Here is a 24,529-nt window from a genome sequence, read left to right as displayed (position 1 = left end):
GGTTATAAGACTCATCATTGACTTTATCTTTACTCGTCTAGTTCCACCAACCACTATTGTTTGAGAAATTTTCTTATCTACTATTGATTTTTTTTGTATCCCATATACCACAAAAAAAAATTTGAGTCACCTATTTTCCATCCACCTTAACTTTCTTGTTGTACTTGCCACTTTTGCCCACTTCCATTCACTTTGGTCCCACATGGTAGGTTGGGTTCGTGTAAAAAATCAAAACTATCGATGTACTCTTCTTTATCCTTATCCGTTCCCTCCTTTATGACCAAAATCGTATCCTTGTAAGGTCCCAGGCATCAAGAGTGGGGTGAATTGCATGTCTAATGTAAACTTAAAACTAATGTCGAATGTAAATTTAAAACCTAAAACTCACTGGAAAAAATCATAAACTACTCTAGTATGATGTGCACTTAAGGTTTCTAGGTGCTCTAACTTAACCTCAAACCAGAAAAGTTTTACAACCTAGAGCCAATCCAATTAACTAGTCTATAGCTAATCTAGGAAGGTAAAAGCCACACAACAAAGCACAAACGGGAGTAACAAACATGATAAGTAAAAGAGCTCAAGTAAGATATGGTGGACTCTAGGAGATAGAGTTAAAACTATACATATAGCCACGTTCTTGGTCATGGACAACCCTGTGTGCTATACTCAGAATAGTGTGAATTGTTGCTTTCTTCTCTCGCACCTAGTGAATTAAGGTCCAGCTCGAGGCCGCTAAGATGAGAAGAGGAGGGAGCTCTTCTCGTCAATTAGAGAGTGAGACGAACGTGTGAGTATAGAAGTATGGTGATGTTCGTGTGAGTAGGTGTTTAGAAGAGGTGTGAGAATGAGAGTGAGAACCTAGATCCTCGGATGGATTTAGTGTTTGGAGATGATTCATGGATGGAACCTCACTATTTTTGTTACTATTTATTTGCATATTAGGATGCAACCCACCGTCTCGAATATTATGATCGCTAGATCCCTTAGATATAGGTCATGTTTGGCATAGGTCTAGCTCTAGGAAATCCTGGATCTGGAGCTGCAGACATGTTAAGTTCATTTACATGACTCATTTCATTTATATTTTAGATTAAACAAAAATATTTTAACAACCATTTTAATTCTGTCATCAAACTATAGATTCAGCACAAATCCCAGAGCTAGAGTTGTGCCAAACATCCCATAGGTTACTTAAAGCTCATAGGTGTTGACCATGACCTACACTGACGGCGTGCTATGGACTTGTATGATTGTTGGGAATGGTAAAGGATCATACGCACTCGGCACTCAAGGATGCTTGTGGATGTGGAGACATCGCCAAGCATCTCTACTGCCACGTTTTGGTGGACGTTGTTTTCTGTTTTTAATCGGTTTATATGGATATGGATTCAATCTCATAGTTTGTAGTAGGTTATATCCAAATGTACTTTGATTTATGTAATAAAATGAGTTGTAATGCTATGTATGGATATGAAATCAATTGAATATGACGGTGCATGTGATAGTTTTTCATTCATTGGACTATTACAATTGTGTAGAGCTTGAGATTTTTGTTGAGGAAATTGTAGTCAGTTTCAATAACCGCAGAGAAGATGGTACACTCCATTGGTAGTTTTTTTGTTTGAAAGGAGGTAGGTTGTGTTTTTCAATACCTTTGTTAGGTCCTGCTGCATTGCTCCGTAGGCCAGTGGTGTTTAGGTCGTATTGGTGTGTGAGTCCACGAATCATCCAGTACAGCATGGATGGTTAAGCTTTTGAGTGCCTTTTGCTTTCCCTTCACATAGAGGAAATTCAGCAACGGTGGTTGGCATATCAAATCGCCTCAACGTCTTTGGGATATGCAGAGCAAAAGGTCAACTGACGCAATGACAAAAGGGCTATACTCATCAGCAACTGAATCGATGGGACTTGCAAGCAAGAGTCTCAGCTAACCCGAGACCTCAAGTTTCTGATTCAGTGCATGCAGGCATGCAGCATTCGCAGTTTACAGCTCAGGCTCAGTGCAAGTTTTTGCGAACGCCCTTGAACTCGTATTTCATGAAGAAAAGAAGGAAATGTGACCGCACACAAGCAGCAGATCTAGAGGAGCCTCAGTATAAGTGAACTTTTTTTTTTGACGATTTAGTATCGAGATTCGAGAGCAGAGAGATTGTAATAGACCGCGTAATTTACAGCGACAAATTACCATGTCTTCATAAGATAATACAGTTTCTAGAAAACATGGTTGGTAGGTTTGTACTGCAAAGCAGTGGACAAGTAGATTTATAATAGGAAACATCTCGTTCTCTTAATTAACAAATGCTTTGTAACGTTCCTTTTTTTCCCTGTTTTTTTTTCTTTGTGTAGGGATAAAGCAAAAGGAAACATCTCGTTCTCTTAATTAACAGATCTCGTGTCACTTCATGCAAAAGATATACTAAACATTGCATTGTATGTTTATCCTATTGGACAAAAAGAAAGAAAATGTAGTGAAAAAGGTTGGGGAATAAAGGCACATTTCCGGTGGGAAATAATTAGGTGCACCATACAAGGATATGCCATCAGCGCATCTAATTACATGCTCACAAGTAATTAGAGAAATTGGGACAATGAAAGAAAGAACATTCTGACTTCATTGCTTAAGTTTTTGCATGCTACTGTCAACTGAAGCAGATCGATTTGATTATTAGACGAAGGGATGGCTTGTGAGTTTTTGATGTGCATGATTACTAGCATGTAGAGTTGTGATTGTACTGCTACAAATTGCTTATACAGGATCATACAAAAAATGGGGAAATAGCACTGATTCTTGCCGACAAATGGTTACAGACTCACAGGTCACAGGCACCACCTGGCAGCCTCAATGCTTCACTGGGATGATGCCTTCCAATCTGTGTATCTTTCCATGGGTTCCACTTAATCTTTCCAGGCACATCACATACACATAGCCGCGGGAAAACTAATCCACATGCTAATCAGGGGCCACTGATGCGATCCTGCATCCGGTTTGGGCACTGAAGCACTTACAGTCCAGTTTATTTTGAGCCAAGGACCCCAGCACGAACCGATGGAATTCCGGTGCAGCTCATCAGATCATTGGTGAATTGCGGTTGTTGGAAAGGAGATCGCAGCCATCATTATGCTTCAAATGAACTGCATTTCCAAATCCATAAGCTACTTAGCTCGCTGCCTACTACTAGCTACTTACTGGCTTATATTCGAAGAAAGTAAGTAGGTGATCAATCGTCTGTGGAGGATGCATCAGTGCTTGCAACGACTTGTTGGGCTCAACTGTATCAGTTTCTAGTTCTGCAACCACATGCTGGTATCAACTGCCTCTGTTTGTGTACACCATACTGCAAGATTGCACGTTTTCAGAATAGTTTATTCTTCAGAAGCAGGAGCAACTGATAGAACTCTGTGGTGCTGGTGCTGATCAGTGTTGGAGCTGAGGAGAAGAAACGAACAGCCACGGCAACATGAATACATGATGGTGGTAAGGAGACCAAAGGCTGCCATAGTTCCATGCATAACTCTAACCTTTTCCGCTGGTCTCGTCGCGGGGACAAACAGAGCACTGGTCCAGGACTGCAGGATCTAATGAGTGACACAGTCTCCCAAGTAGCAACTCATAGCATGCCTCAATGCCTGCCATTTGGTTTTCTGGTCTCCTCGTGAGTGTATAATTTGGACACCGTGTGACAGGATTTGACAAACATTATCTCATTGTTTATCGGTACCACCTGTCGGATTACGAATTGGCATGGGCAAAGGTTGGAAAAAATATTTTGTTTTGGAGTATAAAAGTAGTATAAAATGGCTGATCATTATGAGCGTGTTGGCTAATTGCTGTCGTTCTTACTATTAGCGCTTTAATTATCTCCCTCGAAAAGCTCATCATTGGCAATCTCGGGGCTAAATATTCAGAGGGAAAGGGTGGCATGGCCCGGTTTGGTTACACATTTTTAAACTGAAAAAAGGACTGTTCGCTCCATTGCAAGGTGGTTATCCAAAAGGCAAAAGCATAACACATTTTTCACTCGTAGAGTTAGACCTACAAGCTACAACCTTGCAAGTTTCAATGCTTAAAGGGTACGTACAATTTGCGTCAATGTAACTCACTGAGCTAAATGCACAATATGTTCCAGTTTTCCAAACCTCCAAAAGTTCTTGTGTATTCAGCAGATGGTGCAGAGTGATGCGATCTAGAACAGTCTAGATTTCGCCTAGGACGACTAAGCGTTAAGAACAATCAGTTAGTCCCATTAACGGTAATGGATCTAAGATTCAGAAGTGAAAAAGACCTGTTACATCATCTTGGTAATACGGTTACCACATGTTGGACATATAAGTCATAGCTTGCTGCATCAAGAAACCTATATAACTTTGTAAACGGCACATTGCTCTGTACTGTTTCTGTGTTTCACGACCATCATAGTATTTCTGCAGTCTTGCTAGTATACTGAAACCTTAATAGCGCCCGAACAATGGAAGCAAAAGCAATCGATAGGTAGATTCAGAAAAAGGAAATTCTCCAGGTTGAGATGACAAGGACTCGTTAACAGAACTTCCCGTTAGTAACGACTACTAGCTTTGCGGACTCTTACGCCATGCAACAAATCTGCCGACCCCTGTCAGTCTGTTCCTTTCACCTTTGTCTAATCTTGTGTGCTCAATGAGTCAGGGAGAATCACATGAATCAAAGTGACAGCAACTCCAAATCTGAGTTGTAGCTAGCCATGAGGTATCTTGGTTGGATAAGCCCATGCATGAGCAATTGAGCATCAAAAGATGGGACATGGAGTTGGTGAGAGGGGAGCAATGGCACATAGGGGCAGGTTCAGTATCCCATACGTCGCGTACGTGCCGCCAGCCGAAACCACCGGCTCCGAACGGGGACAGAACATAACCGGCCGCCGGATTCCACTGGCACCGACCGACGGACGGACGCCGGGAATAGCTGGGTGGCACTTGAGCTGTGAGCACAGAGCACCCAACCAAACCATGCGTTTCAGCTGGAGACGCACACAACGGATCGGAGCAATCAGTTCCTTGCCGCGTCCCTCCGCACCACCGCACCGCACCGCGCCGCGCCGGACTACCACACAGGAAAAGCCAGCCTCTCCTCCTCGTCGCCCTACCACACCATCATCACACCTCGGCTGGGGCTGTAAAAGGCTCGGCCAAATGCGCTCAAAAGGCCTCGTCCCTCCTCCCATTTCTCGCACCGTCCCCAGCCCGGTCGGTCCCCCCACGCAGAGCTACCGGAGCGCACCATAATATATTGCAGGACACCGAGCAAAAGGCTTCTTCCATGATCATCATACCAAAACCTTCCATAAGACACAGGGCAACCCGCTAGAAGCCTGTGCTTCATCCAGCTTGCTGTTGCTTTTGTTCATTTTCAGATTGGTGTGTTTTGTTTCCCTGATTGATACTGGGGTTAGTTCTAGAGCGTTTGCGAGGTAAAGGCCGGAGCATTTCAGAATTTTGGAAGAAAAGGATGCATCTGAAGTTTGAGGTGGCATGAGTGGAGAGTGGAAGACAGAGATACAGGTTCAGCTTGCTGCTGCTCTTCTCGTGCCATTACTTAGTACATGCAACCGGGGTTTGTATTTGTGCCTTCTGAGGGGTGGTCAAATTGGTTAGCACAAATGCTAGAGTCTGGTAGACGAAGGCTTCTCCTTCTGTGCGCAAGCTTTGTGCTTCTTTCACTTCTTGGACCATCCAATGGCGCATCGAATTCCACGGAGAATCTCAGTGAGAGCCGCAACAAGACCAGTCATACTTTGGAGGTAACCAGAGTTAATTTCCAGCGTTCGTCTTTAGGTCTTCCAGTTAGACTCCAGCATTTCTGGTTGAGTCATGTTGGCAAGCACAAACCTTCGTTACTGAATGCACAAGTTGCTTTTCTTCCAGATGACACCAAAAGTATCATTTCAGCTCAAGCTACACGCATTGTTCCACTGGTCTTCGTTTGGTTTCTTGATGCCTCTAGGAATAATACTAGTCAGAATGTCAAGCAAATGTCATAATGGCAGATGCATCAGAGCCCTCTTCTACTGTCATGCCATTTCGCAGGTTTCCGTATACTTAGAAATGTTTCTGTTTTACTGTTTCTTATAGAGCATCAGAGGATAAACATTATGTACTCAACTGAATTTGCAGACTGTGGCTGTCCTCCTTGCTACCGGCGGCGCTGTTCTGTCGTTGATGAACTTCGAAAACTCCTTCAGTAACAGTCACCAAAGAGTGGGGCTGGCACTATATGGAGTCATGTGGCTTCAGCCAATTATCGGTTTCTTCAGGCCAGAAAGGTAGAAGAAAATAACTTTGCATTTGTACCACAGCTACCTTTTCTATTTCCAACAAAGCTTATACCTAATTATCTACACCATCTAAACCATTTCCTTTCTCATATTTCTGCAGAGGCGTTAAGGTGAGAAGCCTATGGTATTTCCTCCACTGGCTCCTCGGAATCGCAATCTGCGTCACGGGGATCGTGAATGTCTACATTGGCCTCCGCACCTACCATGAGAGGACCACCAAGAGCGTGAGGCTCTGGACCGGCCTACTCACCGTTGAGATCACCTTCCTGGCTTTCTTCTACCTCATGATAGACAGATGGAGCTACATGATGAAGCAAGGCCACGCCACTGTTGAGCAGCTAAGGCCAACTGATAATCGCAGAACCTATCCGACCACTCTTCGGAAGGAGCTGGCTCTGGTGCAGGAGTGAATCTCTCCAAATGGAAAGGCAATGCAGGAAGGCGAGGTGCTTTCAGATTTGCTGAAGAAGATGGTAAATACTGCTAATGGTTTGGTGACTTGTTTGCTTTAAGAGGTGTGGCGTTCTTTAGAACATGTGAGAGTGTGCATTCCAGAATATATATTGTACAGCTTTTTACAGTTGAATTCAATGCAGAGGATCGGAGCCTCTGGTGTTGAAACATGCAAATCGACTTTTCATTTAGTTTGCATGATACTACCATGTTTTCAGGACGAAATGATCAGAACTGTGCTTAGTGTCCATGTTCTAAGTATATGTTCCATGGGCACATACATTTTTTCCGCAGGTTTGCCACACATCAGAAGTGTAGGATATGTGAAATTTCACTGTGCTAAAGAGAGGAAGATAATTAGATAACACCTTAAAAAATTGTAACACATGGCATCTTTTATCGATACAGTTGCACCTCTATGTAACTCTATCCGTAATTCCTTATCTGTATTGGTATTCAGTATTCTGCATTTCGTACTGACCCCACATACAAAATATTGCTATGTATATATGATTATATATATATACAGTCCTATTACAAAGCAAAAGCATGTTCCTATATGCCAGTCTGGAGATAATAACTAGTTAAAGAACATGCATCTTCGTGATCATGGAAAGAGCTGGACATAACCAGTTATGACAGCAATAGCTAGAATGGCGAAAGGCGGGACGAGCACAAACGCCCCAACAGTCGCGAAGAACACCGAGTCATTCCGCCCACTGACCTGGGTAAGCAGGGCCTGCCTCTTGATGTTCCTCCTCTGTGACACGGTGAGTTTGTTGAGGCTCTTCAGGCCTTCCTTCAGCTTCTTGCCCAGTGGGAGGGTGAACTCGTCGACCACCTTACCATTGGCTAGTGCTGACAGTTGCTCACGGATAGTAGAACGCCGAAACGGTTCTGTAGGCATGCCATTCTCTAGGCCTGATGAGCAGTTGTCGTAAGAGAGTTGATTTGGACCAGGTATGACAACAAATATTACTGTATAATCTTGTGTGCAATATAAGCTTACCAGCAATGCCATCAGGTGTAGGGGACGTCAGTTGTTCCAGGAGGTCCAGCTGTGCACGGGCCGAAGAAACTTCAGAACACAACATGGCAACATCATTAGCCACTTCATTCAGTAAATAAAAACAGCAATTGTCATACTTGAAACATCTGACATTAGTAAGTCTGCAGCAATAACCGCACTTCAAACATCTGTCACTTCGCTGATGTGTTTTTGTTTCGTCTCAAATATAGCTTTGAATGACCAAGGAAATGAATTCATATTCGATGAGTAGCACAATCTCTACTCTTGGATTCACATTATTTTTTCAGTACATTGTCAATAGCAAAATTTTCAGTACATTGTCAATAGCAAAATCTCATATGCTTGAAACAAACATAAAAGAAACTAGCAAGGTGACCCGCGCAAATAGTAGACATTAGATTTTTTACATAATTTTTTTTGAAAAAAATTGCTTATTTATTTGACCGTATTTTTCTCTCTTGATGCTTCCCAAATACATCTATACGTATGAACTCCATACATCATCAACCAAATCTTTTGCTCAAAGATTTCCCATGTTCCTTTTTATTTCACTCATATCTAGTGCCCAAATGCAATTTTCGCTATGGCATGGTGCCATTATCCTTCGGTTATTTGGTTAGCTCAATAAAATTGTTGCCTAAATCTAACGATATTTAATATTCTTTGGCCCTCTTATAAATTTAAATTTTGATGTACCTAGCTCACATATTTGTAGTTGCCCAAACAGCAAGGAAGCAGGAAGGATTCAAAGACCATAATATTACATTTATTATTTATTTTCTATGTTTATAAGAAAAATGGAAAGATACTCACGAAACGAAAATAACATGCAAAATAGTCACAGAACAGGCACGGAAAAAAAAAACAGATGGGAGATAGTTCGTAGAAAAAGGAGAACATATTCTTTTCTGTTTTTAATTACTCTCATAATTTTTAATGTTTATTAAAAAATTGGAAGATACTAAAGAAACGAAAAAATAGACATGGAATGGGAACGAAAAAAACGGACGGGTCTGTAGAAAGAAAAGGAAGAACAGAAAAGGAAAGAAAACTGGAAAAAAGTCACGGAAAGGGAAAAAGGGGGAAAAGGTGAAACGGTTACGAAAAGGGAAAAAGGGAAAACATGCATAATTTTTTATGAACTTTTTGGTTAAATATAGACTGTTAGATCTTCATAATCCAATGGTGTCTTTTCCGATTAATCTCGTAATTTCAGGACCCTCTTGAGGAACGTCAGAACTTCTTTTGATTCTGTTGTATTATTAAATTATTAATATAATAGAAGCTATGATTCCTTACAATTGAAAGAAAACATATATCAGCATGTGATACAAACAAAACTGTACTTGCAGGCTTTCAGGGTTTCACTTGCTCTCTCCAAAGGAAACAGAATTCATACTGAGGCAGTGATGTACTCATATAAAAGTACACGTCGAGCATGGAAACACTTTTATCAAGTGTAAATTACCATCTTTTGTGCAGATCATGCTAAGCAGTAAGCACGGATTACTACAATCAAACGACAAGTTGAGTGCAAGAAGTACCTGCAACATTGGGTTCCTGTGTAGCGCCTTCCTGTCGCGCGGCCGCCCTGCAGCAACCGAGTGACCTCTGTTGGGCGGGGGCGACGGAGGCCTTGAGGGGGACCCTGCCACTCTTCACCCCCGCTGCCGCCGCCGCGGCGTCCACGGCCTGGAGCCTCGTGGCGGAGGAAGGGGAGAAGCTGCACGCCATGGAAATGGAATTGATAACGCGCTCTGGCCGCTGGCGCAGGTTGCCGCGAAGGTAGACAGAGACTACAGAGCAACGACCGAAGAACGCTGAAGGGAGTAAAAAGAGTATTGCTCCATATATCAAAATCAAATTCCCAATTTTTAGCGTCACCGGTGGCGCCGCCTGTCTCCGCCACAGAAATATGCCGTGGCCGGCGAGCCGAGAGTTGGCACGGCCGCGGCGCACCACATGTTCGAGCTCCCTTTGGATCTAGCGGACGGCGGGGCCACAAAATATTTCTCTGGAACGACCACCGGCCTTCTCGATTGGATGCCTCGTGGGCCTACAATCGGCCGAAGAGAGTGCGGCCCAACTAATATTTGGTCGCTCGCTCGCTCGCTCTCGGACGTCAGAAGCCACCAGCCCAGTCCATACCGACCTTTCTCCCCCTTTCCCCACCGGCTCGTTCCTCTCCCGTGCCGGCCGACGAACCCACCCCTGTGGCACGTACGGCACCGCCGCGATGTCGTCGCCGGCAGCGACCGCGCCGTCCTCCTCGGGCGCTACGCAGCCACAGCCCCTGCCCCAGCCCACGGAGCAGCAGGGAGGCTCGAGGGAGCGGCGGATGGAGTCGCTGGGGTGGCTGACGGAGTCGGTGGTGATGCCGAAGAAGCACAAGGCCATCTAGGGCGTCGGCGCCGCCTCCATCCTCGACCTCAAGGCCCAGCTCTACCGCACCCAGGAGGAGTCCCGAAACCCCACCGCCCCCGGCGCCGTAGCAGCCGCTGCTTCCGGCGGGGAGTTCCGCCGCGCAAAGATACGCTCCGCACCCACCAACCCCCTCGGGGCCAAGAACTCCGGCGTTGAATCCCGGGCCCACAAGTATGTTTCGTCAGCTCTTTGTATAGATTTGCAGTCAGTTGGTGCAGATGTAGCATGACTATTTGATTCTAGTTTTGGGTTGAATTGATTAACCTGTCTTGATACCTTGATATAGGAATTCGATGCCCTAATGGTTATTATTACGAGGGCTTCGGTAAAAGTTGGGGAACAAATAGCTCCTTTAACAATAAAAACATAGCCCTAATTTATATCTGCGAGGACTTTAGAACAGCAAAAAAATCAATACTTGGTTGTATTTTGCAGTTTTTGCTTACCAACGCCTTTTGATGTAGCATTTGTAGAAAACTAAGAAAATAAGTATTTCTTCATATCAGTATTAGATGCTTGTTACCTTGTCAACTCCAATAGGATAGTCCGTACTTCATATCACTATTCCGGCTGAAAAAACAAGCTGAAATAGTGTTTTTCAGCTTGTTTTATAATCCGTACTTTTCAGCTTGTTTTATAATCCGTACTTTTTAGCTTGTCTTATAATCCGTACTTTTCAGCTTGTTTTTTCAGCTGGAATAGTGTTTTTCTCTCGCAACAAATCAACCGGAACAGTGTTTCGGCTTGTTTTTTCAGCGAAGCGAACGGGGCTAATGTCACAATGACGTGTTGCGACCTTTTGATTGACTTGCACGATGGTACATCTGCAGGGAAGTTCATGAGGAAGTAACTGAGGCAAGGCAGAAGACCTCAACAGTAGGATCTCGACGTCAAGAGCAGGATGCTGCTCGTAGAGAGAAACTCAGGCAAGCTTACCTGAAGAAACGGCTGGAGAAGTTGATTGCTGAAAAACAGGTCTCTTCAGCCAGTGATGACCTACCCAGCTAGCTAGTATATGTCCTTGCATGTTCTTCCCAAGTACGGACGGCTGTTTAGTCCATGGCTTAATGCAATCATGGAATGGTTACCGTGTCTCTTTTTGATGTAGTACAGTCAAATTCAGGAAATAGCGTTTGCAAGTACAGTTGGTGTTGCAGAATATTGTTGTACACAAATCTAGGCAATGACTTCATGATTTTCCAAGACATTCGCTAGACCATCAATCCATATTTCTTCAGCTCTATTCCCATTGCGTTTGGTGTGTCTCGGATGTTGTAGGCTCGCATAGTTGTTTTGGTTCTAGTCGTCTGAAAGTTGAAAATAACTCAGACGAGTGGAGAAAGAAGCAGGTTCTGATTCCCTTGATTGGATAAAAAGTTCGTTCGCCCTTTCTGTGATTCTTCTCCAACTTGCTCCAAGCAATTCTTGCTGGACTGCATGTCATGCCGCCTCCAAACTATTCCTGTTCGCTATTAAAGCCGAGAAGCAAAAACCGCGGTCCGCGACCTCACCGGAAAACAATGGACAATGCACTGCCAGGCCAGAAAGCCGGCGAGGTCACAGCGACGCCGGATCCGTTCGAGTTCCATGTGTACGGCCCGCGACACCTGTCGTCCCCCAGCTGGTGGGATCTCCTCCGTTCGAGCTGGTTAGTTGCTCTCACTCTCACTCACCTTCGTTTCTGCGAGCGCACAACAGAAGTTCCGTGTCACTCTTGGCCTCGGGTTTTCTCAGGAAGGATCCCAACTACCGGCGGATGGTGATCGCGTGCTTCATCCAGGGGGTGTACCTGCTTGAGCTGGACCGGCAGGACAAGCGCGACGAGCGCACCGGCCTCGCGCCGCAGTGGTGGCGCCACTTCATGTACAGGCTCTCCCAGACACTGGTCGACGAGCGCGATGGTTCCATCTACGGCGCGGTGCTCGAGTGGGATCGCCCGGCCCTGCTAGCTGGCTACGCGCCGTTCCGCCCCGCCGGCGCGCCGGCCGCCGTCGTCGCGCTGCGCGGCACGCTGTTGAGCGGGGCCACGTTCCGGCGCGACGTCGTGGACGACCTCCGGTTCCTGGCCTGGGACAGCCTCAAGGGCTCGGTGCGGTTCGCCGGCGCGCTGGCCGCGCTGCGGTCCGCGGCGCGCAGGCACGGCGCGGGGAGCGTGTGCTTGGGCGGGCACTCGCTGGGCGCCGGGTTCGCGCTCCAGGTGGGCAAGGCGCTGGCCAAGGAAGGCGTGTTCGTGGAGTGCCACGTGTTCAACCCGCCGTCCGTGTCGCTGGCCACCAGCCTCAGGGGCTTCGCGGAGACGGCCGGCGAGGTGTGGGGCCGCGTGCGCGCGTGGCTGCCCTACGTGGGCTCAGCGGCTGCGGCTGCGGCCCCGGCCGCGGCGGACGCGAGCGGGGAGGCCAAGGAAGTGTCGCTGGAGCGCGCGGGGACGGCCAAGTGGCTGCCGCACCTGTACATCAACACCAACGACTACATCTGCTGCTACTACACCGACGCGGCGGCCGGGACGGCGACCGTGACGGTGAGAGGAGGAGGAGGAGGAGGGAGCGGGAGCAGTAAGGCTGCTGGAGGGGACGGTGGCATGGGCAAGCCGGGGCTGGCGAGGATGGTGACGGTGTCCAAGGGCCCGACCAATTTCCTTGATGCGCACGGGCTGCAGCAGTGGTGGGCCGACGATGTGGAGCTGCAGGTGGCGCTCAACCACAGCAAACTCATCGACCGCCAGCTGAGGTCGCTCTATGCCGCGCAGCCGGCCTCGCCGCAAGGGAGCCTGTAGGCTGTGTGCCTGTGTAGTTGTGTAGCAGCTGAGAAATAAGAAAGCAACGCCACCACTGCGGCTAGTATGATGCTGTTGATGGATCGGTCATTGGTGCGTGATGCTCCGCTGAGCACACGGATGAGGAGCGTTCCCAAATACCAAGTCGATGTGAACATTTCGGACTCCAAACGCAATGGCCATGTTTGCCTGTTTTACGAGTCATGCTGTTTCAGTAAAGGAATAGTATTTTCTCTAACAACAAATCAGCGAACGATACATTTAGCCATAGTTTTTCAACGAAGCGAAGAAGACCAATGGTTGTGGCATCCATTCTCAGCAAAAAGTTTCATAGCTCAGTTTTCAAAGCTCTATGGGTTAAAAACAGTGTAGATGAGTTTTATTCCTATAAAACTCATTTTATCCCATTAAACTTTCATCATCTCCTTTTCTAATCTATTACATGCCATGTCAGCCTATTTAGGGTGATTCCAGCTGCTAAAAATTAGCACTATGTTTAGAAGCTAATTAGAAGGTCTAAACGTAAACTAATTCCAGAAGTAATTTTATAAGCTGTGGCTAATTGACGAGATGAATCTATATTAATCTTGATTAGCTCTTAGTTAGTCCATATATTACGGTAGCATCTTGATTAGCTCTTAGTTAGTCCATATTTACTGTAGCATCTAGGCTAATCATGGCTAAATTAGAACTAATAGATTCGTCTCGCTAATTAGTCACCGTTTATGCAATTGGTTTTGAAATTAGTTCACGATTGATCCTTCTAAATAGCATTTAAACATAGTACTACTTTTTAGTACTAAAGAGCCAAACAACCCTTTAATATCCTAAAACTCGTATTGAGACTGACCTAAATTTCATTGGTCCGCGTACGGTGCACAAAAGTAATGCAAAGCCTACGTTGATGTTTTGAGGAATGTAAATGGAGGATGAATATGGAACAGAGCCACGCCAAAATATAGTAGTACAAGGAAATTCAAATGGAGGATGAACATTGAACGGAGGCACGCCAAGTCCGTTTTTTGCCCTCCAACTATGGCAACAGTTTGGTGTTAGCCCTCCAACTCAAAAACCAGACACCCGTAGTCTATCAACTCTGTAAACCAGATAGAAATGGCCCTCGCGCCGGCGCGACGGCGGTTTCCACCCGGTCAACCCGCGACGACCGTGGTATTGGGCCTTTTTCATTTTCTCGCGGCCCACTTACTCCCGTACTCTCCTCTCACTCTCTTCCGTTCGTTCCCCAACCCTGAACCCTAACTCTCGATGGCGGCGACGGCGGAGGGTGCTGGTGCAGGTGCGGATCGACAGCTCCAGTCGCTGACTTGCTCACTCTCTTCCATTCCTTCCCCAACCCTAAACCCTAACTCCCGATGGCGGCGACAGCATGGCGAGCTCGAGCAGCTTGAGTAGGTGGAGGGGAGGAGGAAGGTCCGACCGTGGTGGCTTTCGGTCGTCCCCCTTGCTGTGTTATCGAAACCCTCTTGATTATTGGCCGCTCGTGCTTTGCGATTGCGGAGCGAAGGCGGCAAAGTGGACGTCGTGGACCAATGATAATCCGGGCCGCAGGTTCTACAATTGCTTCAGATCTTAGGTGAGTTCGATCGATGACTTGTTTAGGGTTTGGTTCTTGTCCTTGGTTCTTTGTTGGATGTGATGATTGAAGTTGTCTTGGTTTTGGTTGTAATCACGGTTGCAGAGCAATATGGGGCCATGCCAATTTTATCGCTGGATTGATCCACCAACCCCGGAGCACCTTGTACCCATTCTTATTGAGCTCCGTGACCAAGTGCGAGCAATGAGGACGGCTAACAGATAGGGAAATGGCCACATGGATCTGGCATTAGTTGATGCAGAAGCATCAGGACAGCAAGAAAGAGGCATGGTAGAAATAGGATTTGCAGGCACAGATGTTGTGGCACCAATGGTGCAAACAGCTAGAACAGATGATATTCAGTTGAAATGCAGGATGGTAGAGAAGGAACTAGGTTTGTTGAAGTTTGTATTGGCGGCCTGTGTGATTCTAGTGCTTGCTGTACTTTTTAGTTGTGAATGGTAGTAGTTGGATGCTTGTTAGTCTATGGTGTAGAAGTATGGAAGATGTATTGAATTGAAGATGTATTTTACTATCTTTGAATCGATTATGAATTCCAAGATAAGGCTTTCAGGTATCTAGTGACATGAAGTCTTATTGCTTTTCTTGCTTTTACCAAATTTGATGTCATTCTTTTTCTAGGATGACTTGCTCTTTGATGGAGAAATACCCTTTTCTTCTATTTTGCCTTTACTTGGGTTCTGTGATTCTGTGATCCAAAGGCAATAACAGCTTCTTTACCTATAGGCTATAGTCAGGAGGCCAGCACCCACTATCCCATGACCTGGTGTCTGACGGCATAAGTGAGATTATTTCGTAAGAACTAGGTTTAAGTTGGCAAAAGTACATCATTCACCTTGCAAAAAGTTGGCAGATCGTCACACATGTCAGCAGTTACCTGACCACCAAAACTGCTACAAAACCTACAAGTGTGCTGCACTAGATTTGGGGGCAGCATCAGCCGGTATTCATTTTCGTGAGCTTTGGTTGGAACCTGGAAATCTTCATAAATTAGTACATCCTACTAACTGCAAGGTGCAAGTAAAATGATTGACTACAAGTAAAATGATTGACTACACTACAGTTTATAGCTTGATTGGGTAATAGAACATGCCGAGCTACATTTGTCAGGACAAGAACTAGGCTCTAAACTTGAAAAGCTGTCAGCACTCAGGACTTAATAACCATGTATTTGCACAGCTTCGAGAACTTAAAAGTTTGGCATTACATTACAAGACATTAAAGTCTGGCATTATAATTTGCACACCAGCACAGCTTTGAGCACTTATAGCCTTAAAAGTCTGGCATTACATTACAAGTTCAACCAAGGAGTGATAGAAACGACTGAACATTACATTACAAATACCTTAAAAGTCTGGCATTACATTACAAGTTAACATCACAATATGGCAATACATTCTCTTAGGGATCAGCACGGTCTTTGAGAAGCAGCAGTTGGCGTGGTTGTGTGCGCTTCTTCACTGCTTGCATCTTCCTTGGTGGTTCCTCGGTAGTGACTATAACACATGCTTTTCCACCATTAAAACTCAAGTTGATAAAAGAACTTGCCTATGACAATGGAACATTGACTTGTAAATGCATGGTAGCTTGCCTAGGCGTTTGCACTCTAGCTATGGCAGTGTACTTGATATTTTTCTGCATGTGAGTTAAAATATAAGCAATTGGAGGCAAAATTAAAAAAAAGGAAACAACATATGAAGTAGCACATATAGTTACTTGGCTTCACTGAGATGCTCTTCTTTTCCCTCTTCCTCTACTGCTTTCATTAGAGGTAGCAGTGGGTACAAAGCTGCCATGTGTAGAAGTATCAACTAATACATTACTTGGTTGTGGAGCAGCATGACCTATGCCTCCTAGAGTTTCACTGCTAGATGGAACCCCACATCTCTTGTCACAAGTGGACCTATTGTGGCCTATTCTCTTACATTTCCTGCATATGATGATTGTCCCTACCTTAGAAAGTATCTTTGCCTTTGGTTGTTCTTGTGGCTCCCTCTTCCTTTCTTTTTTAGGTCTGCCTGGCATTCTCACATATCCAGGTGCCTTCAAGGGTGGGAGATCAGACTCTGGCCAATTCTGCATACCCTCCAATGGGTTTGGGTAGTGAGAGTAAGTATTGTTGAACTCAGTAATATGATAACAAGCTACAATGTAATCATCTAGCACATTTGTGTTGTAAAAGATGCATGAAATAGCATGGCAGCATGGCAACCCAGACAACTGCCAATACCTACAAGAACACTCTCTAGCCTATAGGTCAACTATGAACCTGTTGTCCCAATGATTGACTTCAAATATGTCAGCTCCGTTGCTAATAGCATGGCATACCCCTGAAAGGGTGATACTTGAATTTAGCTTTTTTAAGGATGTTGGGACACACTGTTCCTGTCCATGTTTGTGAATTAGCCCTATTCTGTTGGATCCTCACCATCACCTTCCTTCTAATTGTCTCTAGCATAGTTACAATAGGAAAGAACCTAGCTTCCACAATCCATTTGTTAAATATTTCACACATGTTGTTGTCAACAGAATCACAATTTGATCCTATCTTAAACCAGGCCCTGCTCCAATGAGCTAGATTAGTGTTCATCAAGGCTTGTGCACCATCTAGTGTATACTTTGCTAGTCTAGCCCTTGCAAGATTGAACAATGATGGATAGGGTGCCTTTGCACAATGCCAAAATTTCTTTTGCCACTCCTTGTTCTTGAATTTCTTTCTCCAGTTGGTGTATATATGCCTGGCATAGTTTCTGTGTTCAGCACTAGGAGCCCATTTCTGTACTGCATCGAGGATACCCTTCTGTTGATCAGATATGATAACCCACCCCTCCCCATCTCCCACTCCAACATCTCTGAACAAAATGTCACAAAACCAGTCCCATGATTCATTGTTTTCCTTCTCTACTACTGCCCATGCTATGTGATACATCTAGCTGTTGGCATCCCTTCCTATTGCACACAGAAGCTCCCCATTCATTGCACCCTTAAAGAAGCAGCCATCTAGGCCAAACACTTTTCTACACCCTATCATGAATCCTTTTTTACATGCATCCAGGCAAATATACATTCTCTAGAATACTGGTGGTTCCAACTGAAGTTCTTTTTTTACAATGATTGTGCTGCCAGGATTACTTCTCAACAATTCAAGCTAATATATGTATAGAAGTTGGTACTGGCCTTTGGTTGCATCTAGTACTTCTGCATGACAATTGCCTTTGCCCTTTTTAGTTTTGAGATGCTTACCATAGCAAACATCTCCTCTTGAATTGTGGTTCTCATTCTTTCCAAACTCCATTGAAAGGATCAAGATGCCTAAAAGGGGGGTGAATTGGGCTAATTACAAATTTCTTTGCAATAAACAAATCCTATGGTCAGCCCAATTAACCCTTTGTGCCTAGAAAGTGTTTCTATTGATCTAACGCACAAAAGTTTAGCACCCTAAGTTCCAATCCTACTCTAGCATGGCAATTCTAGGAATGTAAAAGACAAGTATTGAATTGCTCAAAGTAAATGCTTAAAGTAAAGAGAGGAGAAGGAACACGATGATGTTTTGCTGAGGTATCGGAGAGTCGCCACTCTTCACTAGTCCTCGTTGGAGCACCCGTGCAAGGGTGTGGCTCCCCCTTGATCCACGCAAGGATCAAGTGCTCTCTAAGGGTTGATTCTTTGACGCTCCATCACGGTAAATCACCCACAACCGCTCACAACTTGAGTTGGGTCACCCACAAGCTCCACCGGATGATCACCAAACTCCCAATCACCACCAAGCCATCTAGGTGATGGCGATCACCAAGAGTAACAAGCATGAACTCTCACTTGACCATGACAAGCCTAATGAGAAGGGTGGATGCACACTTTGCTACTCTTGCTTCACTAATGAGGGCTCTCTTTGGGATTCTCAAATCTCAATCACCTCACTAGGACCTTGCTCTTCTTGGCACTCTCAAACGTATTTCTCAGCTGTTGAAATGAGCAAAAGTACCCCCACACACGAATGGAGGTGGTATCTATAACACAGGCTGAAAAACGAACCGTTATGTGCCTCTGCGGGGTGACCGGACGCTCTGGTCATGTTGACCGGATGCTTCGGTCAGTACACCCCGAACTCTAGTGGTTAAGTGTTGACCGGATGTGTCCGGTCACGTTTTCCCCTCACTGGAACCTTACTGATGTCGACCGGACACTGGACCCCTAGCGTCCGATCACTTGCTGAGCAGCGTCTGGTCAGTAGCCGGAACCTGATCAGCGTCCGGTCAGCATTGACCAAACACGTCCGATCAGGATTCTCCCTCTCTGGGACCTTACTGGAGTCGACCGAACGCTGGCCCTCAGCGTCCGGTCACTTGACCTCTCAGCGTTCGGTCAATTCTAGACGACTTCACCTTGATCAAATGAACTGACCGGACTTTGATCCAGCGTTCGATCACACCAAAGCCAGCGTCCAGTCAGTATTTGACCCTCCATTCACTTCCAACTCTCGATCATATGTGAATGAAGTTTGCTCCATCCTTAACCTTGTCATCCATCCTTTGAAAACCAAAACAATTTCCATCGTAGGGGCATGACCACCATGATTGCCCAATCGATCTCCATTACCATGACCTAACTTAATTGCCTCTGCAAAACACACATTAGTCATAGTGATCACATATTGTCATTAATCACCGAAACCCAACTAGGGGCCTAGATGCTTTCAATCTCCCCCCTTTTTGGTGATTGATGACAATACTACCTCGAGTATGTGAAAGAGATGAGGTTTTTAACATGCTTGGTTCATATAAGCTTTTGGCAATAAGAACAAAAGTGTTAGGCAAGCTTATATGACCCAAGCCAACATGATGTACTCAAAAGATATGAAATAAGCATGAGTACAAGTAATAAAGCTCATTTGCATCGGAGTAAAACGTGGAAGCAAAGCAAAAGAGCATAGCACAAGTGATATGACATATAAATGATTCAAAGTAGAGAGCACACATATCACATATCACGACCACATAGATATCACTATCACATAAATATAGTAGTAAACATGAATACATAATGTATCTCACACATAAAAACTCCAAATGTAATAGATAAGCTAATATAATAACTAAGCTCCCCCTAGATATGTCGCTCCCCCTAAGGCTAACATACTTGAACCCTCTCCCCCTTTGGCGTCAAACACCAAAACCTAAGGGTCGGTCGGCGAGGCTACAACGGATGAGCCGGGCGCTGAGGTATGAGGAGCGAGCTAGAACTGGGTGCCATCATCATCTGACCCTGAGCTCTAAGCTGTCTGACCCTCTGTAGCTAGAAGCGATGCTGAAGCAGTCTGGGTCAGATCAGGAACTAAAGCTGCTGGAGGCTATGCTGGTATGACTGAAGCAGTCGGCTCTGATGATGCCACTGAGGAAGGGAGCGTCTCTGTAGTCACTGTGATAGGTGCAGCTGTAGAAGGACCTAGGACATGCAAGTAGGGAGGAGTAGGCTTCCCTGTCAACTCACTGAAGGAAGCACCAAGACTCCTAGACACTGTAGTCTCTGGCACTAGCAGCGAGGGCATCTCAGCTGGTGTGAAGCCCATCTGAAGAGGTGTAAACTTCGAGGCTATCACTGGTGAAGCAAAATACTAGGACACCTGCTCTGTAGGTGAAGCATACTATGCTGGTGGCTGTCCCTGACTCTGAAGCCCACTAGGCTATAATGCTGGAGTCATCGAAGTGGTGGTAGGCTAACCAAGCTAGGGCAAAAGTTGTGGCTATGGAGCCCCAATCGCTGTCACTACATGCTGCATAAATCCGAGAAGCTGCTGCTGCATGAGGATCTGCTGCTGCTGTAGAGCTTGCGTCTGCTGCTAAATAGCTAGCTATTGTCGCTGAAACTCATCCTGCCGAGTCTAGAACCATGCAAAAGTGGCAGCGGTCTCCTGAGCCTAGCAGCCTGATCCTACCGCATCCGCTCAAGTATGGCAAGGAGAGCAGGGTCTGTCTATGGTGCAGGTGGAGCTAAACTAGAGCTGCCAGCCTCATGATCATGTTGACATGTAGGCATCTAAGGAATGTCCCAGTAGTCCTCGTCTGAGCTGTCACTGGGGTCGCTCTCGACCATCCCCTCCTGCTGAGCAAGCTCCTCCTCCTCAATAGCTACAATACCCCTGATAATAGCATCCAGCTGGGCTACAGTCTCTAGTATATCTGGACGACAGCGCGGCTGACTAGGTGCATGTGGTGTACTATGGCGGATCATCTGAGTCAGGTTGTATGTAGGAAACTCTATAGTAGCACCACTGTACTCAGCTAACATCTCAAGCGACCTCACTATAACTGCCCTGTGAATAAGAAATGTGATCCAATGGGTATAGGGCAACTATCGATGACCTCTGAACCCCTCAGCAATAGTATCCTCCATCTCTGAAAGAAGGAGATCCCAAATGTTAAATACAGTCTGCTGCATTAGGGAGTTGAGAAGCCATAGCTGTAAGCGAGTCAAGCCCTCACGATACCCTATCCTCAAAATCAAGGTCCTCCTCGTAATGGCATCCAGCACTCTAGCTATAGGAGTGAGATCACTGGGAGTCCTACTCGATCCCTCGCCAAAAGGCTCCTTGAAGTAGTGGCGAACCAAATCTGTGGGAGGCACCATACCGCCATGAGGGCGTCTAGGAGGCGCTGTCTGTCCATAGCAAACATCATGTAACTTGACAAGCTGCTCCTAAAGCCTGAGTATCTCCCTGACTCTAGTGCTCATCAACCTGTAATCCCTGCCTCTGAATGCAAAGTGAATGTATCTATGCTGTGGGTCAATCCATAGAGTAGCATAGAATTGATGGACACAAGATGGAACATATAATCCTGTCCGTCTAATCAAGTCTGTTAGCCCTGGTAGATATATAAGGTAGGGGCAAATGTGCTCTCCAGCTGCTGCAACTATAGACTCAATGTGGCACACCCTCTGAGGTCTGAATACAGCTCCACTATTAAGATATGCATTGTAGAAATCCTCCTGGAGTGGTGTGTAGAAGTCCTCTTTTGCTCTGTCATCCCTCCTCGGCGGGAACCACTACTCAAACTCCACAAACCTGAGCTATTGCACCTGCTTGGCCATGGTGGCCCTCAAGTCCAAGTGTGTCACAGGAGGCAGACCCTGTAGTCTGGGCGGTGGACGAGAACCCCTCCACTGTGTATCCGCCCTCGGTGTGACTAGAGCATGGGTACGACTAGAGCGGCGAAGCTGTGGCTAAGGTGCCTGCTCTGTCTCCCTAGCCTACTGTCCCTCCTGAGTCTGCTCTGCTGATGGTGCCTGCTGCTGTGACTCCCCCTAAGACTGATCCTCATCGATGGCAACACACCGTCCTCCAATCATGAGAGTCCCAGGTGGACCACCATGAAGGCGCTCAACCCGCTCAAGTGTAGCCTTTGCTTCTGGTGAAAGCCGATCTACAATCCGAACTCCACTGCGAGCACCTCCTCTCTTGGCACGCTCTATAGCCTCTGCAACTGCGGCTGCTCTAGCTATCTCTGCATCTAGGTACTTGTGCTTCTTTGTTGTAGTCTTCTTCATTGCCTTGCCATTAGGATCTGTAGGCAAGCGAGGTGGACGCCTTAGATCCTCATCACCCGGACCACCCCCAACATTCTTGACGTGAACCATTGGTTGGATCTGAAGAGAACAACTACTGCTGACAAGAGACAACTGCCGACTGTCACTTCTGAGGCTTGGCCTTGATCCGTACTCACGAGCTTGGCCCTGAGTTAATTGACAACTACCACTGAGACCTCAATAACACCGACTTGCTGCACTGAAAGGATCAAGATGCCCAAGAGGGGGGTGAATTGGGCTAATTCTAAATTTTCTTGCAATAATCAAATCCTACGGATAACCCAATTAACCTCTTGTGCCTAGAAAAGTGTTTCTATCAAATTAACGCACAATAGACTTGCAACCTATGTTCCAAACTTACTTTAGCATAGCAATTCTACGAATGTAAAGACAAGTATTGAATTGCTCAAAGTAAATACTCAAAGTAAATGCTCAAAGTAAATGGAGAGAGGAACACGGCGATGTTTTGCCAAGGTATCAGAGAGTCACCACTCTCCCCTAGTCCTTGTTGGAGCACCCACGCAAGGGTGTAGCTCCCCCTTGATCTGCGCAAGGATTAAGCGCTCTCTATGGGTTGATTCTTCGACACTCCATCGTGGTGAATCACCCAAAGCCGCTCACAACATGAGTTGGGTCACCCACAAGCTCTGCCGGGTCATCACTAAGCTCCCAATCACCACCAAGCCATCTAGGTGATGGCGATCACCAAGAGTAACAAGCACAAACTCTCACTTGACCACGCGAAGCCTAATGAGAAGATGGATGCACACTTGTCTACTCTTGATTCACTAATGAGGTTTCACTCTTGGATTCTCAAATCACAAACACCTCACTAGGACCTTGCTCTTCTTGGCACTCACAAACTTGTTTCTCAGCTGTTGGAATGAGCAAAAGTAACTCCACACACGAGTGGAGCTTCTATTTATAAGGCAGCCTGAAAAACGAACCGTTATGAGCTTCTGCGGGATGACCGGACGCTCCGATCGTTTTGACCGGACGCTCCGGTCAGTTCAACCCGCGCAACAGTTTTCAAGTGATGACCGGACGCTGTCAGGGTCCGGTCAGTACTGACCGGACGTGTCCGGTCGCTCTTAGATGCTTACTGTAATCGACCGGGCGCTGGATACTCAGGGTCCGGTCACCACTAACCGGACGTGTCCAGTCACACTTTCTCAAGTCTGGACCCTTACTGGAGTCGACCGGACGCTGGCCCTTAGTGTCCAGTCATATTGACCTTCCAGCGTCCGGTCACACCAGACTTGTTCTCCTCGGTCAAATGAACTGACCAGACCCTGCGACCAGCGTCCGGTCGCACCAGAGCCAGCGTCCGGTCAGTATTTGACCCTCCATTCACTTCCAACTCTCGATCATATGTGAATGAAGTTTGCTCCAAAGGATCTTAGGCATTCATAGGAGCTACCTAGAGCTAGTTTTAACAAGTGTGCACCACACCTAACTCACTAGACTCAACTAGGTCAAGCTACCTGTTCATACCCCCCTTAATAGTACGGCCAAAGGAAAAACAAAGTCCTAAACTATTCTAAGTGTCTCTCCAACACCAATCGACACTTAGAACTAGTCATCCTTAACCTTGTCGTCAATCCTTTGAAAACCGAAACGATTTCCATCGTAGGGGCATGACAACCTTGATTGCCCAATCGATCTCCATTACCATGACCTAACTTTATTTGTCTCTGCAAAACACACGTTAGTCATAGTAATCTTGTATTGTCATTAATCACTGAAATCCAACTAGGGGCTTAGATGCTTTCAATCTCCCCCTTTTTGGTGATTGATGACAATACCACCTCGAGTATGTGAAAGAGTGAGGTTTTTGACGGACTTGGTTCATATAAGCTTTTGTCGATAAGAACAAAAAAGTTAAGCAAGCTTATATGACCCAAGCCAACTCAATGTACTCAAAGGATATTAATTAAGCATGAGTACAAATAACAAAGCTCATTTGCTTTGAAGTTTAAATGCGGAAGCAAAAGCAAATGAGCATAACACAAGTGATATGACATTTAAATAATGCAAAGTAGAAAGCACACATGTCATATTTCACAATCACGTAGATAGCACTACCACATATATATAATAGTATGCATGAAAGTAAACACACGAATGCATAAGTAATAGTGTATCACACAAATAAAACTCCAAATGTATATAATAAGCTAATACTAGATAACTAGCTCCCCCTAAATGTAGCTCCCCCTGAGACTACATACTCGAACTCCCTCTCCCCCTTTGGCGACAAACACCAAAACCTAGGGGTCGGTCGGCGGGGCTGCAGCGGACGAGCCGGGCGCTGAAGAACGTGGGGCAAGCTGGAACTGGGCACC

General features: G+C 45.8%; 3 protein-coding genes and 1 long non-coding RNA gene across 4 annotated transcripts; 3 read left to right on the top strand and 1 right to left on the bottom strand.

Annotated features, from left to right (window-relative positions):
- Positions 1–4,157: 4,157 nt before the first annotated feature.
- Positions 4,158–6,937, top strand: LOC136450259 (cytochrome b561 domain-containing protein At2g30890-like). The gene is made up of 4 exons (XM_066450643.1): positions 4,158–5,774; positions 5,899–6,060; positions 6,148–6,296; positions 6,409–6,937. The coding sequence occupies exons 1-4, from the start codon at positions 5,577–5,579 to the stop codon at positions 6,716–6,718; spliced, it is 819 nt and encodes a 272-aa protein (XP_066306740.1). The 5' UTR covers positions 4,158–5,576; the 3' UTR covers positions 6,719–6,937.
- A 198-nt stretch (positions 6,938–7,135) lies between these two features.
- On the bottom strand, positions 7,136–9,663 carry LOC136450260 (uncharacterized). Its single transcript, XM_066450644.1, has 3 exons — positions 9,336–9,663; positions 7,771–7,839; positions 7,136–7,682 (listed from the first exon to the last, which is right to left on the bottom strand). Exons 1-3 carry the CDS (start codon positions 9,523–9,525, stop codon positions 7,369–7,371), a joined length of 573 nt encoding a protein of 190 aa, XP_066306741.1. The 5' UTR covers positions 9,526–9,663; the 3' UTR covers positions 7,136–7,368.
- Positions 9,664–9,794: 131 nt separating this feature from the next.
- On the top strand, positions 9,795–11,605 carry LOC136450261 (uncharacterized). Its single transcript, XR_010758287.1, has 2 exons — positions 9,795–10,386; positions 11,046–11,605. It is a non-coding gene; the product is annotated as an uncharacterized lncRNA (long non-coding RNA).
- Positions 11,606–11,733: 128 nt separating this feature from the next.
- LOC136450258 (GDSL esterase/lipase At4g10955-like) lies at positions 11,734–13,188 on the top strand. Its single transcript, XM_066450642.1, has 2 exons — positions 11,734–11,863; positions 11,950–13,188. The coding sequence occupies exons 1-2, from the start codon at positions 11,736–11,738 to the stop codon at positions 12,986–12,988; spliced, it is 1,167 nt and encodes a 388-aa protein (XP_066306739.1). The 5' UTR covers positions 11,734–11,735; the 3' UTR covers positions 12,989–13,188.
- The last annotated feature ends 11,341 nt before the right edge of the window (positions 13,189–24,529 follow it).

Source organism: Miscanthus floridulus, chromosome 5 (genome assembly GCF_019320115.1).
Source record: "Miscanthus floridulus cultivar M001 chromosome 5, ASM1932011v1, whole genome shotgun sequence".
In the NCBI taxonomy this organism is placed as follows: Eukaryota; Viridiplantae; Streptophyta; class Magnoliopsida; order Poales; family Poaceae; genus Miscanthus; species Miscanthus floridulus.
This window is presented reverse-complemented; position numbering and strand designations above follow the sequence as displayed.